A 13,579-nucleotide genomic window follows, 5' to 3' on the forward strand; every position below is an offset into this window, starting at 1 on the left:
GACTGCAAATTTGCTTTCCATGTGTCAGGGAGTCTCTCCCCTACCCAGGCCTTTTTATTCCACTCTGACTTTGGGCAAGGTGGGGACGGTGGCTGTTCTGTAGAAACGATGAAGATGGTACAGATGCGGACTTTGTCCTAGGCTGTCCATTAGAATCAAAGCTGGGGGTGCATTTCGAGAATTCTGACTGGATTAAACTGTAGGGTCTGGGGAAATCTTCCTAAACTCTTCAGGGACCTCTCATTGGCAGTGAGGTGGGACAGGTATATGACTGTCCCTGCTTTGTCTTATACAATTGTAATCAGAGGACCAAAATGAGTGGCTGTAGATGGGGTCACCATCAGTGAGTGATGGGGTCCCTTTCTCAAGTCTTTTTTTCTCCAGCAGTGGCTCCTGAAACTTTGGTATTTGTTGGGATATCCTGGTGGTACTCTGAAAACTCCATGGGTGGAAGGAGAATTAGGCTGACACTCTACCGGCTGGAAATGTCTCATGGGTAGCCCAGCCCAAGATCCAGTCTTTTAGTGTTTATGAGTCCAAGACTCTTTTATGTCTATAGTTTGGGGATGGGGTGGGAGTCTAAAGAACAGCACAAAGAATGTTCAACAAATGCCCAAACAGCTAGAATGAGATTTGCTGCCTCCCCAAGTCTTCCATCTATGAAGTTCACGGTAGAAGGACTCACAGAAAATTTAGGATTTAAGAGATTATCCTTTCCCATCATGAGGGTAAAAAGTAACTCTCATAGGGTATAACAATAGGGGTTCCTTGTAGGTCATGTGTTTGTGCTCATTGTAAGTGTTAGGTCCCTATATTTATTTTCCCAAGAACTGCCCAAGAGGCAGGGTGGGACCATGGCAGAGAAAAAGTTAATCTAAGATTGGACTGATAGACAATTAGTAGAAGGAGGTCCTGGGAGGCACATGAGTCTGGTTATTTAAAGGAAGAGTGAAGCTGAGTTAGGGCTGCCAGGGATGTAAAGAAATGATGGTCCCAGCATGGTGCCTCCCCTCTCTGTAGTTTCTTTTATATCAGTGGCTGTTAAGTGGTACCCACAGGTTGAGTACCACTGCTTTAAAGGGTCAGCAAGGCACCTCTCCCAGCCCCATGACTCCCTGCACAGATACAGTGAGGACACGTTGGCAAACATAATTTTAACTCTGGCAACAGCTAAAGTTTATGCAGAACATTTAAATAAAAAGAAAAGCAGGTTTGAAAGGTTTTTGCTACTTTATTTTGTTATAAGAAAAGTGTTTCAAAGTACAAAAATACTAAGATTTCATTGCTACAATTTGACTGGCTTTCTCCTGCTTTCCCTCACCAATCGCCTGCCCCTGACAAGTGACAGGGTCATTTTGAATTTCAGTTTTGAACAAACACCTGGCTAAATGTTTCCTCTGCCTTCCTGGTGGATCAACGATCGACGTGGCATATTCTGGCATGGAATGGCATGGAATGTCCGTCTCTGGAAATGCTGCTTAGTGTTCTAACTACTTATTTTCATGAATGACAGCCTGACATTGCCAGGAGTGGACAATAGTTAGGAAACTCAGGATGCTGCAAGCCTCATGCTTGAGGGAGCAGGGCGATGATTGGCTTGGCCTTGGACCTGACTTACTTAGTAGAGCTTTCCCGTCGTTGCTCTCTTGGCTGAATTCTCTAAGGAAACATACTTTTCATTTTGCTAGTGTTTAAGACTTTTTTTTTAATCTCAGAAGATAATGGTAATATTATCTCCGCTGTGAACTTTCTAGATCTTCCCACACAGAATGCACCATCTCTGCTCTGTGCTTTTGGTGCCTGGCTCAGACAACTTGCCTGGCATTCATTATTTTGCTTTAGGATTAGTGTTTATAAGGCCATTCCTATCCACCCCTTGATAAATGGGAAGGGATGGATACCAAGAGCATTAAAGTAGTGTTTACCAAAGACAGATATTAACGAACCGGGCTGCAAGGAAGAGCAAATTAAGAACCAACATTGAGACCTTGAGGAGCTGGATGTACCAATGACAGTGGGATTACTTTGAGATGGGTTTCTTCCCAGAAGCATCCATGGAAGCATTGTTGTGGCTTGCAAACTCCTATTGCAAGTTTGCCACTTGAGTTCCACTCAATTCTTAACATTCTTTCTCTCGGAACGTGCATACGGAGCTTACCTTGGGTTGCCACTTACTATGGAGTAGCTTAGATAATTTCTCTCAAAGGGAAAGAAAACTTTGGTGACAATTTGCCACTTACACATCTCCAGTAAACACTTATAAAAATACAAAAAGGATTCTTCTTGTGTGGTTTATGATGATTTCGGAGTGTAGAGGGGTGAAGGCAAAGGGGATTTGAAGAGCATTGCCATTTCTGTAGTCTCATGAGACATGCTTCAACAGGCCTGATGCCGAGACTAAATTTTTGGGTTATATTCCTCTGTGAAGTGTGAATTAAAGGCCTTTGGTTAGCGCACAGATGTGGAGTCATGGTTGTTCTGATAATACTGTTTCTTGTTGACTTTACAAAATCAAGACGGGAATGCCTATTACAGCTCAAAACAGTGAAACAGAAAACACAAGGAGGTCAAGGAGGCCTGATAGCCAGAAGTCACCAGTAAGCCAGCGGTGTAAGTACCAGGGACAGATTCATACAAAAGCAAGTCTGAGGGGGAACTTCTACCCCTTCCTCCTCCTTCTCCCAGCCCCAGGAAGTAACAAAGTGGCTTATCCTATTGTACCTGCTATGGTTTAAGGTTGTACAAGTGTGGTCTGCTCAAGGCATGCAGGCCTTCTTGTATATGTAGTTGTCTTGCCACAGAAATGTCTTGAAGCAGAGCTTGTGGAATCAACTGGTCACAGTTGGCACCGGGCAACTCTGTGTAATACATACCGCAAGTAAGCGCCTTCCTTCTTGGAAGAGCCCATGAATCAAATCAATAAAGAAAATAAGAATCCAAAGGTCCCTGTGCAGCAAATCTCCAAATGTGTGTTTTCTTCCCCGTGCACCTCACCATGAGGTAAACTTCCGTCCCAATGGACTACATTCATGATGGATGCCTTTTTGTAGAATCTTCACAGTTTGAAGGATTAAAAAAAATGTACCTTCAACTTCCCAAAGCGCGTCAGGGGAGGGGCCCATTGCTCAGCTCAAAGACAGAGCCCATCAAAGTTACTGTTGCAAACCAGTCCGAGGGTCTGACATTTGGCACAACATGGGCATGGCTGTTTGGAGGTGCTGCCATGGCTTGGTCCTGGGGTAATGATAAGTCTGGAGATTTTATAGCCGGTGTGACACCCCTCCATGTCAGGCTCCAATAAACTCAGTGCTTGTTGGTGCTACGCGTAGATATTCGGCATTTTCAGCCGTGGGGCCCTTATAGATGCCGTTTGGCCTGGCTTCCTGGGGAAAGAAGTCCTGCTGGTAATCAGGGTTGTCCAGGCTCATTTGATGGCTGCCCTTGGGAGCCCAGAGGGCAGGGCTGTCAAATCCACCGCTGACACAGGTAGGCTGGACAGTGTTGAGATACTCAGGGTTGCCCACGGCGTTGCTATGGGGATTTTGATAATGCAGGTCCCTGCCAGCTGCTGGATGCAGGGGCTGATTGTGATAGACAGGGTTCTGTACAGAGCCTGCTGGCCTTTTGGGGACAGACTGGTTTATATATTCTGAAATGGAAAAAAAAAAAGCACGTATGAATTAGCAAAGCTTTGTGCCAAGATTCTCAAAGCAGAATTTGACAGCCCTGAAATTTTGGTGAATTCTGCAAACATCTTCAGCGAGACATGTGACGTCAGAGGGCAAGGAAATTCTGGGAATCCTATGGAGATTCCCAAAGATACTGTGAGATTTTCTGTTCTTCTCAAAGCAGCGGGCCTATGTGGTTTTTTGTAAATTTAAAGGAAGATGTGTAGGGTGTGTGTGAGTGTGTGTTTGTGTGTGTGTGTGTGTGTGTATGTGAGAGAGAGAGAGTGTGTGTGTGTGTATATGTGTGTGAGTGAAAAACCAAGCTGTAACTTGTGTTGGACACAGTTCCCACAGCAGCTTAGTTCCCTCTGTTTCTTCTCACTCCCAACACGTCTGCACAATTGCCAGTCTCCCCCTCTGGATGACTTGGAAAGAAGCTCCTGGCTGGTGCCTGAGGAAATGAGAGTAGACACCACGGCCAATGACCGCTTCCTGAGCAAGCTACTCACCCGGTGCAGGGAGGAAAGTGTCGTCTAGGCTGTCCTCCGTTAAGGCACCAGTGGGGTCGGAGCTGTACCGCTGCAAGAAGCTGTCTTCCTTGAGACGACAGCTCTGCTGGGAAGAGAATTCGGCAAGGTTACTCCAGGGAGGATTAGTTACTCAGACCTCGTTATAGATTAACTTCGCCTGCGGTCTTGTTAAAATGCACGTCCAAGTGGCTGGCACGTGCTTGCGATTTCAGAGCTCTGCAGGCTGAGCTGTGAGGACTGTGAGTTCAAGGGCTGCTGGGCTACGTAGTCAGGTGTCACAGACACGGAGAGAGTAAACTCACTGGAGTCTGAGTCTGGGAGAACAGATTTCTGAAAGGCTCCTAAGGGACACCCGGTCTGGTGGGCTAGAGACAGATCATGTCAGTACATCTGACAGAATTGCTGAAGGGATAGGGGCACCTTGGCGTCTGTGTTCCATAATAAGGCATTCCCAGCCCACATGTGGCCCCTGAATGCCTGGAATGTGTGGTGAGCTGATTTTCATGTTTTATTTCGCGTTATTTAAAATGGAATTAGTGGTGTGGCCGCTCGCAGACAGCACAGCGCAGGCACATGCTGAAGCACCGCACTTCCTTGTGTTCAGGGTGACTTGGCGGGCTCGTGCCCACACTGGTGACACCCCCGCAGATCCTGCTCATGGGTCTGCTGGAGGCCTGAATATCTTCACTTCTAATGGCTGCCAGGTGAAGCTGATGCTGGCAGCCTATGAATCACACCTCCCGTGGTCATGTGATAAGTTATCACTAATTCCTGGCCTTAGGGTTTCAGTCAAAGAAGCTATGATGTGGAAAACGCAGGAAGGAAGGTCCGAACGATGTGGGCAGAGATGGGCACGTTCCCTGAGTAACAGGGCTTGAAAACCAGCTTATTTGATTCTGGTTTATATTGTGTTCATACATACCCCATTTCTATTAATGCATGCCACAGTGGAATTGTTGCTGGTTGCACTCTGGAAAAAAAAAAAAAGCAATGTTGCTCATGGTACAATGGTCCATTCTCACCCATTTCCCGCAGTTGCAGGAGGTAGGTCTCCCAGAGTAGAAATATTTCAAGGTGTTTACTGCTTTGGATGAAAGCAAATGTATTTTGGAGAAGAGAATTTTTGTCTTGAATGGCAGCTTTAGAAAAACGAGGCAACAAAATGACTACATAAACTATGGGTTATGATGCTTCCATTTGTTAAAATTTACTTCTTTTTCTCCAAATATAATCTAGAAAATGGAAACCAAATAAATTTAAACCAGGAGAGAGAGAGAGAGAGAGAGAGAGAGAGAGACAGAGAGAGAGAGAGACAGAGAGAGAGAGAGACAGAGAGAGAGACAGAGAGAGCGCTCGCGTACCAGAGAACTCAAGAGGGGAGTCCGAGATGTGGATGGGCTGTTGAAGAAGCCTTGCTGTGGAATGAGGTACTCGTCAGCATCAATCACATCTTCCATGTCCTCTTCATCCATCAGGGCTCGGTAAAAGTTGGAGTCTGTTGGGCTGGGCAAGTGCATCCTTTCATCCCCCTGGTGCAGAGATTTTGAGACCGTTAGAAGGCGCAACAGAGTTGCTTTTCTGTTCTCTGGCTACAGGAGTCAGGGTTTTTTTTTTATCAACAAGTACCTGCAAGTTTGTTAGTTTAGTTATCGGGCAAACTCTGCGGTTCTCAGATCCACACACAGCTCTTTCCATATTAAAGTGTGGATATTTTGCAATGTAATAAACCCACAAATCTCCTGATTCTGACAGCCTGCACATGAGCAACCACTTAAGAGAAAGAAGAAAAAGAAGCCCTGGGAACAGTTTACTGTCCCCCACACAATGTTATGCAATGTGCTTTGCATATATTATTTTACTGAAACTTAAAATCCACATAGTCAAGTGACCTTGGTTTTGTTATTTCAGAATTAGATAAGGAAATGGAATGATTGGTGGTACACGTGGCACAAGGATGCATACAGAGTCAGGGATGGGAGCCATGACAGTGAAGCCAAAATATAAGGTGACTGACATGTGAACAGGAAGAACAGGTTGGGTCCAGGTAGGACTGCTCAAATGGCATGGCTACTTGGAGTTAGATGGGATCTACCCATGGTCCCAATGTAGTTCAGAATCATTGGGTTGTAACTAAAGCAGCTCCAACACACAAACGGATTTATTAACAGGAAAGCGTCCCCCAGGCTGTGCTGAACCACCACAGTGGTATCAGGAGCTATTGAAGGAATTTTGGAAATGGAAGTACAAACTGTGACCTGGTACCTGGATAACAAGGTAGCGCTGGGGGTCTCGGGCCATTTTGGAGAATTCGAGAATCAACTCTCGGAACTTTGGGCGGCTATCGGCATCTATCATCCAGCCTGAAGGAAATGAAGGAAAGCAGAATGATTACCACCCTGGAAGAAATTAAAGAGAGCACTGCTTGAAGCACTTACGCTGTGATCTTTCTAGGCAAATGAATGGTGAGGACATAATCGTTGGGGCCGACTTTTCAACCTCAGCACAGAGCTGACATTGGTTGGTGATGGAGGTGGGTCTTGTATCTTATCTGTTGCTTTCATTGGTTAACTAATAAAGAAAACTGCTTGGCCTGATAGGACAGAAAATTAGGTAGGCGGAGTAGACAGAACAGAATGCTGGGAGAAAGAAGCTGAGTCAGACAGTCCCCATGATTCTCCAACTCCAGAAAGACGCAGTTTAAGATCTTCCCTGGTAAGCCACCTCGTGGGCTATACAGATTATTAAAAATGGGTTAGATCAATATGTAAGAGCTAGTCAATAAGAGGCTGGAACTAATGGGCCAGGCAGTGTTTAAAAGAATACAGTTTCCATGTAATTATTTCGGGGCATAAGCTAGCTGGCAGCCAGAAACCAGGCGGCAGGAATGCGGCCTGCAACTTCTTACTACAGGTTGGTCCTCAAAGTCCGTGAGAAGTTGTTGTTGTCACCTGGGGATACAACCCAGGGACGTATGCATTCATCCTCAGCCCTTTACACTATTTTTAAATCACAGTAACAATAACATACTCTAATATTTCTATATTTCTTCTCCCGAGACAGGATTCTTGCTTACAATCTTCAGTGACTACAGAATATTGTCATGGGCAATCATGACTAAATTACGCTGACTTTGGCATGCCTTCGTGATTTCATTGTCCCTTCTCCATAGACTTCCAGACCAGAAACCAGATTAAATATCAAGGCCTTCAACAATCAGTTTCCATTCACACAAATGACAAGGCTGCATCCATGTCCTGTTGTTTATTTATCTTGCAGGGCTGGGGACGGAACCTACGGCTGCATAAAGCAAGTGCCTTCTGTGTGAAGCTATATCTAATAGCCATGTGGGTGCATTGGATTACACAATGATCTAAATATAGATTCAGCAATGAGGAGGATAAACTGTGGGCTAGAAATCCCTGTGCCTCTCGGGGATTCACATTTTTTTCAACTGGATGTCAAAGTATTTTAGGCCAAACTGCAATGTGACCTTAGACAAATCATGTAACCTTTCTGGGCCTCAGCTTCCTCAGCCCAAACCAATGCAGTGAAAACAGATCAGCTCTCAGGTCTAAAGTTCAGAGATACATTGTTACTTATATAAGCACAGCTGTGCTGGTTGGTTTCTGTCACTATGAGAAAAACTAGAGTCATCTGGGAAGAGGAAACTTTTACCGAGGAAATGCCTCCCTTGGATTGGCCTGTCAGCAAGCCTGTGGGACATTTTCTTGATTAATGAGTAGTGTGAGAAGGGTCCCGCCCACTGTGGGTGGTGCTACCCCTAGGCTGGTGGTTTTCAGCTGTGTAAGAATGCAGGCTGAGTGAACCAGGGAGAGCAAGCCAGTACCTACCTCCAGGTTCTGATTTTGAGTTCTTGCCCTTGTTTTCCTTGACAATGGACAGTGGGCTGTAGGCCAAATAAACATGTTCCTCTCCAAGTTGCTTTTGGTCCAAGCTGCCACAATGACTGTCACATTCCTCTGCTATGTTTTTATGCCAGTGCTATCCCATGGGTAAGGTTATTTTCTGAGCTGAGCACACTTGTGATTTGTGTGGAATAGTAGCCCTGATCCAAAGGCACTCTCCTATTGAGATTAAAATGATGAACTGCCGTGCCACGGAGATCTCACGTAAATCCACTGTTTGAAAGGTTTAAGCCAGAGCAGAAATGTTGATTCTCTCATAGTCCCCTGGTTACTCATTGTTAGGCATTTAAAAACATTAAGTCTCTCTGGCAACAGGTCTCAGAATGTAAGGCAACTTTGTAAGGTCATTGAGCAACTCAGAGAATAGAATATTTTGGAATAATGGCTTATGAAAGACTTTGGTTTATTTGGTTGCAAAGATGGGAAAATATGAGGTCAGGAGGAGTCAAGCAAGTGATTCCTAAAGAATGTTTGCAGGAGGTGTTTATGGTGTTTCTGGAATTGTGTGCCTGCCTTAAAGAGTGATGTTCTTTCTTCAGGGAAATGACGGCCTTGGTTATTTGGCTAAGAGTAGTTATGCTCTTTCAGGCTGCCCTACAAGAGTGTGGATGGTCGCCCCAGGCACTCACACTTGACCATGATCATGTAGACATCAATGGTGCAGATAGGCGGCTGTGGAAGGCGTTCTCCTTTCTCCAGGATGGATGAGATCTCACTAGCAGGGATTGCATCATAAGGCTTGGACCCAAAGGTCATCAGTTCCCACACAGTGACTCCTGAGCAGACAAAGCGGGCAAAGAAAGTTATTGCTTCGTGAGTTCATGGTCAGCACATCATCTAATCTTTGGTCATTAATGTGGCTAAGTATTTAAAAAAGTATGTTTCTATAGCTTTGGAGCCTTTGGTTTGACTACCGATGCCTTTGGTTTGACTTTCAAGTAGGATTGTAGCATCTGTTTCATAGCCTGGCTTCAAGTACCTAGCAAGATCTTCGACATCAAATGTTAATTTAATGTGAGACATATAATTGTTGACTGACAAGGAGAAGAGTTCAATAATAACCCTAAAGATAAGGACAACTGTGGAATATGAGTTTGCCACAGAACAAGGTCCATCCACTTACTCAACTGCCCTGAGAACCTTACATTCACAGTAGTAATAGTGGAAAACAGGACCATATGAATATGGCTGTAAATGGCAAAGCATTTGATACATCATGTTCTTTGTCCTGTAGTTAATACAATCTGCTTGATCTGCTTCCTAAGGAGATGTTCAGGGTAACCCGAATTTGTGTTCTTTGGTGATGACCTCCCATGGCTGGTTCAGAATAAATCATCCTTCATTCCCTTTGAGGTGAGAGTTGTGTTTCATAACGACAGTGTTTTCCAACTTTTCTATGAATTGCTGGTGGGGAATTCAAGGATCAAGTGCCTGACACAGCAACCAAGGGTATTCCTGGTGAAGACATAACAGACCCAAGACAAGGGAAGAACATGCAAAGCAGGCTTGGCATGAGTGGTCATCCCGCTCAGATGAAGCGAAGTCCTGGGCATGGCTATGATGTACTTAGAAGAACTGGACCCGGATGAGGTGGGTCTTTTTTGAGCAGCACACGGTAACCATTTTCCTGTTCTCATTTACTTCCTACATATCCTCATGGTTCACCCTTGTCAAGCTATTCTCTTTGGCACAGAGATATTAAATCAAATATGACATGAACCAACAGTCTTGGGCATTTCATCTATCAGAGTTGCTTCATTTGCTGCTTTCCTTTCATTCCTTTCAAGTTCAAAGCAAGAGCTTATATCTGTTTGACTTCTGCAGGCAGAGGCTTAACCTACATTCTGGTCCTTTTCCCCTTATGACCCTCCCTGCAGCAGGAGTTCCTGGTTGTCTCTAGCGATCCTTGGTGTGGCAGCTAAGCTTCATTTCCTTTGTCAGATTCTCTTAGGATGGTAGATAGAGAGCAGCTCCATTATGAATGCCCACTGTCTTGAAAGGTAACACTTGCATGTCAGGGCATATAATGTCAATTAGCAAATAATAGGAACCAGCTTAGCCTTAGTACAAATTCATTAGCGTCAGAGGTTTGACTCACCATAGCTCCAGACGTCACTTTGGTGTGTATAAATTCGGTGTAAAATTGATTCCAAGGCCATCCACTTGATCGGCACCTTGGGACAAAGTGGGATAAAGCAGCAAGAAGTCTATCAGCTTACAGCTGAAAAAAAAATGTAGTCCTTCTAGGTGTAGTGACAAATGACTAGTGAGGAAAGTCACGTGACCTCCCTACCAGGCTTAGGGTCTCTGCTCCCGCTCAGCAGGAATTTTTAAAAATACACCAGAGAACAGGTGGGTCCCAGAACCGCGTCATGAAAGCTGTGACTGAGAACATTTTGAGCAACGGCCTATTTTGATGAACTAAGGCTGTGGTATTTCCCTACAGCCCTCCATCCCAGACTTTGGGTATGTTTCCAATAACCGAGTTCACGGGGTTGACAGTGCTATTTAGAGCCATGCTGTCAGCATGACAAGAGGGCTGTAGCTAGGGAGGGTGGGGGTCATCTGGAGAGTCTGGCAGGCCTGTGCACCCCTCACGGCTGTGACGAGGCCTTGAAGGGACTGAAAACATTAGAGAGGGAAGATAGCCAGCCCCGTCACTGCCATTCTCCAGCATGAGTCAACAGACTCACAGGAACTCCCAGAACAACGCAGCTTATTGAACATGAGTCTCAAGAGAGGTTAGTACTAAATTAGCTGTGATATTTCCCAACTGGTTTTTTTGAAGAGTGTTTTCCTCCTGGAGGAGGCAGTAGAACTCAACAGTTGTTATTACGTCATGTCACCGTTACCTGGAGATGGGGGCTTGCTCTCTTTGGCCTCTGGGGAGAGTCTCCCTTTTCACTGCCTCTCTTACCAAACTCCATTCACAAAGTAGGCTAGACCTTAGGTCATGGTGGCAGCTCCTATGACCTCACTTGGAGTGGTTGGCAAAGGCGGCCCACAGCTGACAGGGAGGGGGATGGGTCTGGATTATCAGGGAAATACTTCTGGATCTGCTGCTACTAGGTCCTTACTTTGCCTCCCTCGGCATGGTATTCTTTCTCGTCAGCACCGAGCAGTTTGGCCAGCCCAAAATCTGTGATCTTGACATGCTGTGGGGTCTTCACCAGGACATTCCTGGCTGCCAAGTCACGGTGCACCAAGCGCCGATCTTCCAGATAGTTCATGCCCTGAAAGACAGAGGGCCCCGCAATGAGGGAGTGAACCATCCAGAGGAGCCCCAGGGTCACGGGAAGGCAGTGCTCATGCACCTGGACTCAAGGTGAAGTCCATAAGAATCCCTGGGCTGCTGCACACCAGGGAAGAAGCTGTTAGCTTCATACTTTGCAACTTGCAGTTGGTAAACATTGGTAATTATCCGGAATGAATGACAAGTGAACGGAGCTATAACCACATGCGATCAGGAACTTTTCTCCAGCCAGATACTCGAGTTCCACACAGAAAAGGCTAGTGGTTGGGTAAGACTCAGCCGTTGGCTGCAGACCTGAGGTTGTTGTTTCCACTATAGCTTGCTGTGAGGCCTCAGGCATCAGGTCTTTCCTATTTTAAGGGGGCTAACACAAACTCACTAGGCTAGGGCAGAGCAGGATTCCTTGGTGGGTTTCAGGCACACCTTTGTCATTTTCCTTAGGCGGTCTTCCGTGAATCACTGCCAACAAAGAAGTCTTTCCAGTGGAGGGTTTTTTTTTTTTTAAAGTAAAAAGACATGGGCATTGAATATGATTTACAAGGCACCGTCTTTTATCACCTCCTTGACTGCCGTGGAGGTGGTAAATTGAGCAATTCTGCTGCAATTGGAACCATCAATGTAATAGCAATAAAGAAATAATGCTTGAGATGTAGCCAGGACACCAAGGCACAGTGTCCAGAAGCCTGAGAACTGTTGTCTTCGCTCAAACCTTCCGGGGTCCCTGTCATAGGCAGTTTTCCTCCCTGCTGGCCAGTGGTCACCACTTTTGGCCTCTGCTCCTTCTCTGGTGTGGGATCAGTTGAGCCGGGCTCCCCTGGAGTTTATATTGCTGGGGTCTGCTGACACAGGGCCAGACTCGTCAGGATGGACGGGTGCAAAGGAGTCAAGTGTGCTGGGGTCTTATGTGCTTTCCTCTATTTGTAAATACATCTTTGTGCTCTAGCCTGATAGTTTATGAACTCTCCTATACACAGCTGACCTACAGCAGGGCTTGGGGAGGACACCATGAAAATGAGTGAGGTTTTAACCAACTCTTCTTGTCAAAGTGTTTTCGTGATGGTGGAGGCACCTCCTCTTTAGTGTGTTGTTAGAGTGTAACTATAGACAGGAGTCATCCTGCAAACTTCTGGGCTAACTGTTTGCTTGTGTTTGCACAGATTCTCACATAAAAAAATTACCATTGACTTGGTCTGTCAGAATGGAGTAATGTTCATTTTGAGGGCAGAACCAGCCATCTCGAGAAAGAAGCTTTCCAGGAGGATGCTATCAAAAACTCAACGTTAGAAACCCTTATAGTCTCTCTTCCCTTGGAAAATACAATAACTGTCCAGGTCTCTTGTGAAAAAGAACTATCCCCCACTCTATCATATTATTTAGGAAGTGCCTACAGGTTTTAGATGCTGTTCAGTGTATGTTTTTCCTTTTGAAGGTTTGCAGGTACAAAGAAATAAAAGTGAAGAGTACTCGTGTCTACTCAAGAGGAAACTGGCTGAGTCTTTTCTGGACTAGCACTTCCTAAGTTAGGAATTGCTGAGGGATGTGGGGGTGAATGGACAGGAAGGAACAGAATCCAGAGAAACATGCCCAATCACATGACTTATTTTCTCTGCCCCTTTCTCTTGTTTGATTGCAATTCAGAGCCTGCCTCCTTCTTGGCTCCAGCCATCTCTGATTTATGGAACTGTAACTGTTCTGGTCTGTGGCATTCTTGTGTCTTGTAAGAGTAAGGAGTCTACATAGGAAATATGATGACCTTTTCCCCACTAGAAAAGGGGGTGATAACATGTGGCCCTCAGCCTGCATAGAATGTCCTCACTGGTTCTCTCCCCACCTCTCTCTCTCTCAATTTCCCCTCTGACTTCCCTGCCCCCTTTCTCTTCTCACCTCTCCCCCATCCCTACCTCTCTCACCCTTGCTGTCTTCTGATGTAGGTGGGTCTTCTATTTATCTGTTGTTTCATTGCTTAATTAATAAAGAAAACTGCTTGGCCTGATAGGTCAGAATATAGGTAGGCGGGGAAGACAGAACAGAATTCTGGGAGAAAGAAAGCTGAGTCAAGCAGATGCTATAGCTCTCCTCTCCAAGATGGAAGCAGGTTAAGATCCTTCCCAGTAAGCCACCACCTCGTGGTGCTACACTCATTAATAGAAATGGGTTGATCAAGATGTGAGAGTTAGCCAGTTAGAGCCTAGAGCTAATGGG

The 13,579-nt window shown here is 45.5% G+C and overlaps 1 protein-coding gene across 2 annotated transcripts in view; it reads right to left on the reverse strand.

Annotated features, from left to right (window-relative positions):
- Nucleotides 1–1,211: 1,211 nt before the first annotated feature.
- The window catches only part of Egfr (epidermal growth factor receptor), a 176,963-nt gene continuing 164,595 nt past the window's right edge, over nucleotides 1,212–13,579 (reverse strand). Inside the window, exons 21-28 of one of the 2 annotated variants that reach the window (XM_041669982.1) lie at nucleotides 11,202–11,357; nucleotides 10,223–10,298; nucleotides 8,754–8,900; nucleotides 6,461–6,558; nucleotides 5,560–5,727; nucleotides 5,121–5,168; nucleotides 4,178–4,280; nucleotides 1,212–3,649 (exon numbers count right to left, since the gene is read on the reverse strand). In XM_041669982.1, coding sequence (XP_041525916.1) covers nucleotides 3,288–3,649; nucleotides 4,178–4,280; nucleotides 5,121–5,168; nucleotides 5,560–5,727; nucleotides 6,461–6,558; nucleotides 8,754–8,900; nucleotides 10,223–10,298; nucleotides 11,202–11,357 — 1,158 coding nt within the window. In that variant the 3' untranslated portion in view covers nucleotides 1,212–3,287. Of the gene's footprint in view, nucleotides 3,650–4,177; nucleotides 4,284–5,120; nucleotides 5,169–5,559; nucleotides 5,728–6,460; nucleotides 6,559–8,753; nucleotides 8,901–10,222; nucleotides 10,299–11,201; nucleotides 11,358–13,579 lie in introns of both variants that reach the window. The other variant, XM_041669981.1, reaches the window with a different exon arrangement.

The sequence above is a fragment of the Microtus oregoni genome, unplaced genomic scaffold, assembly GCF_018167655.1.
Source record: "Microtus oregoni isolate MIOR12 unplaced genomic scaffold, Mior012 000019F_ref0000042, whole genome shotgun sequence".
Lineage (NCBI taxonomy): Eukaryota > Metazoa > Chordata > Mammalia > Rodentia > Cricetidae > Microtus > Microtus oregoni.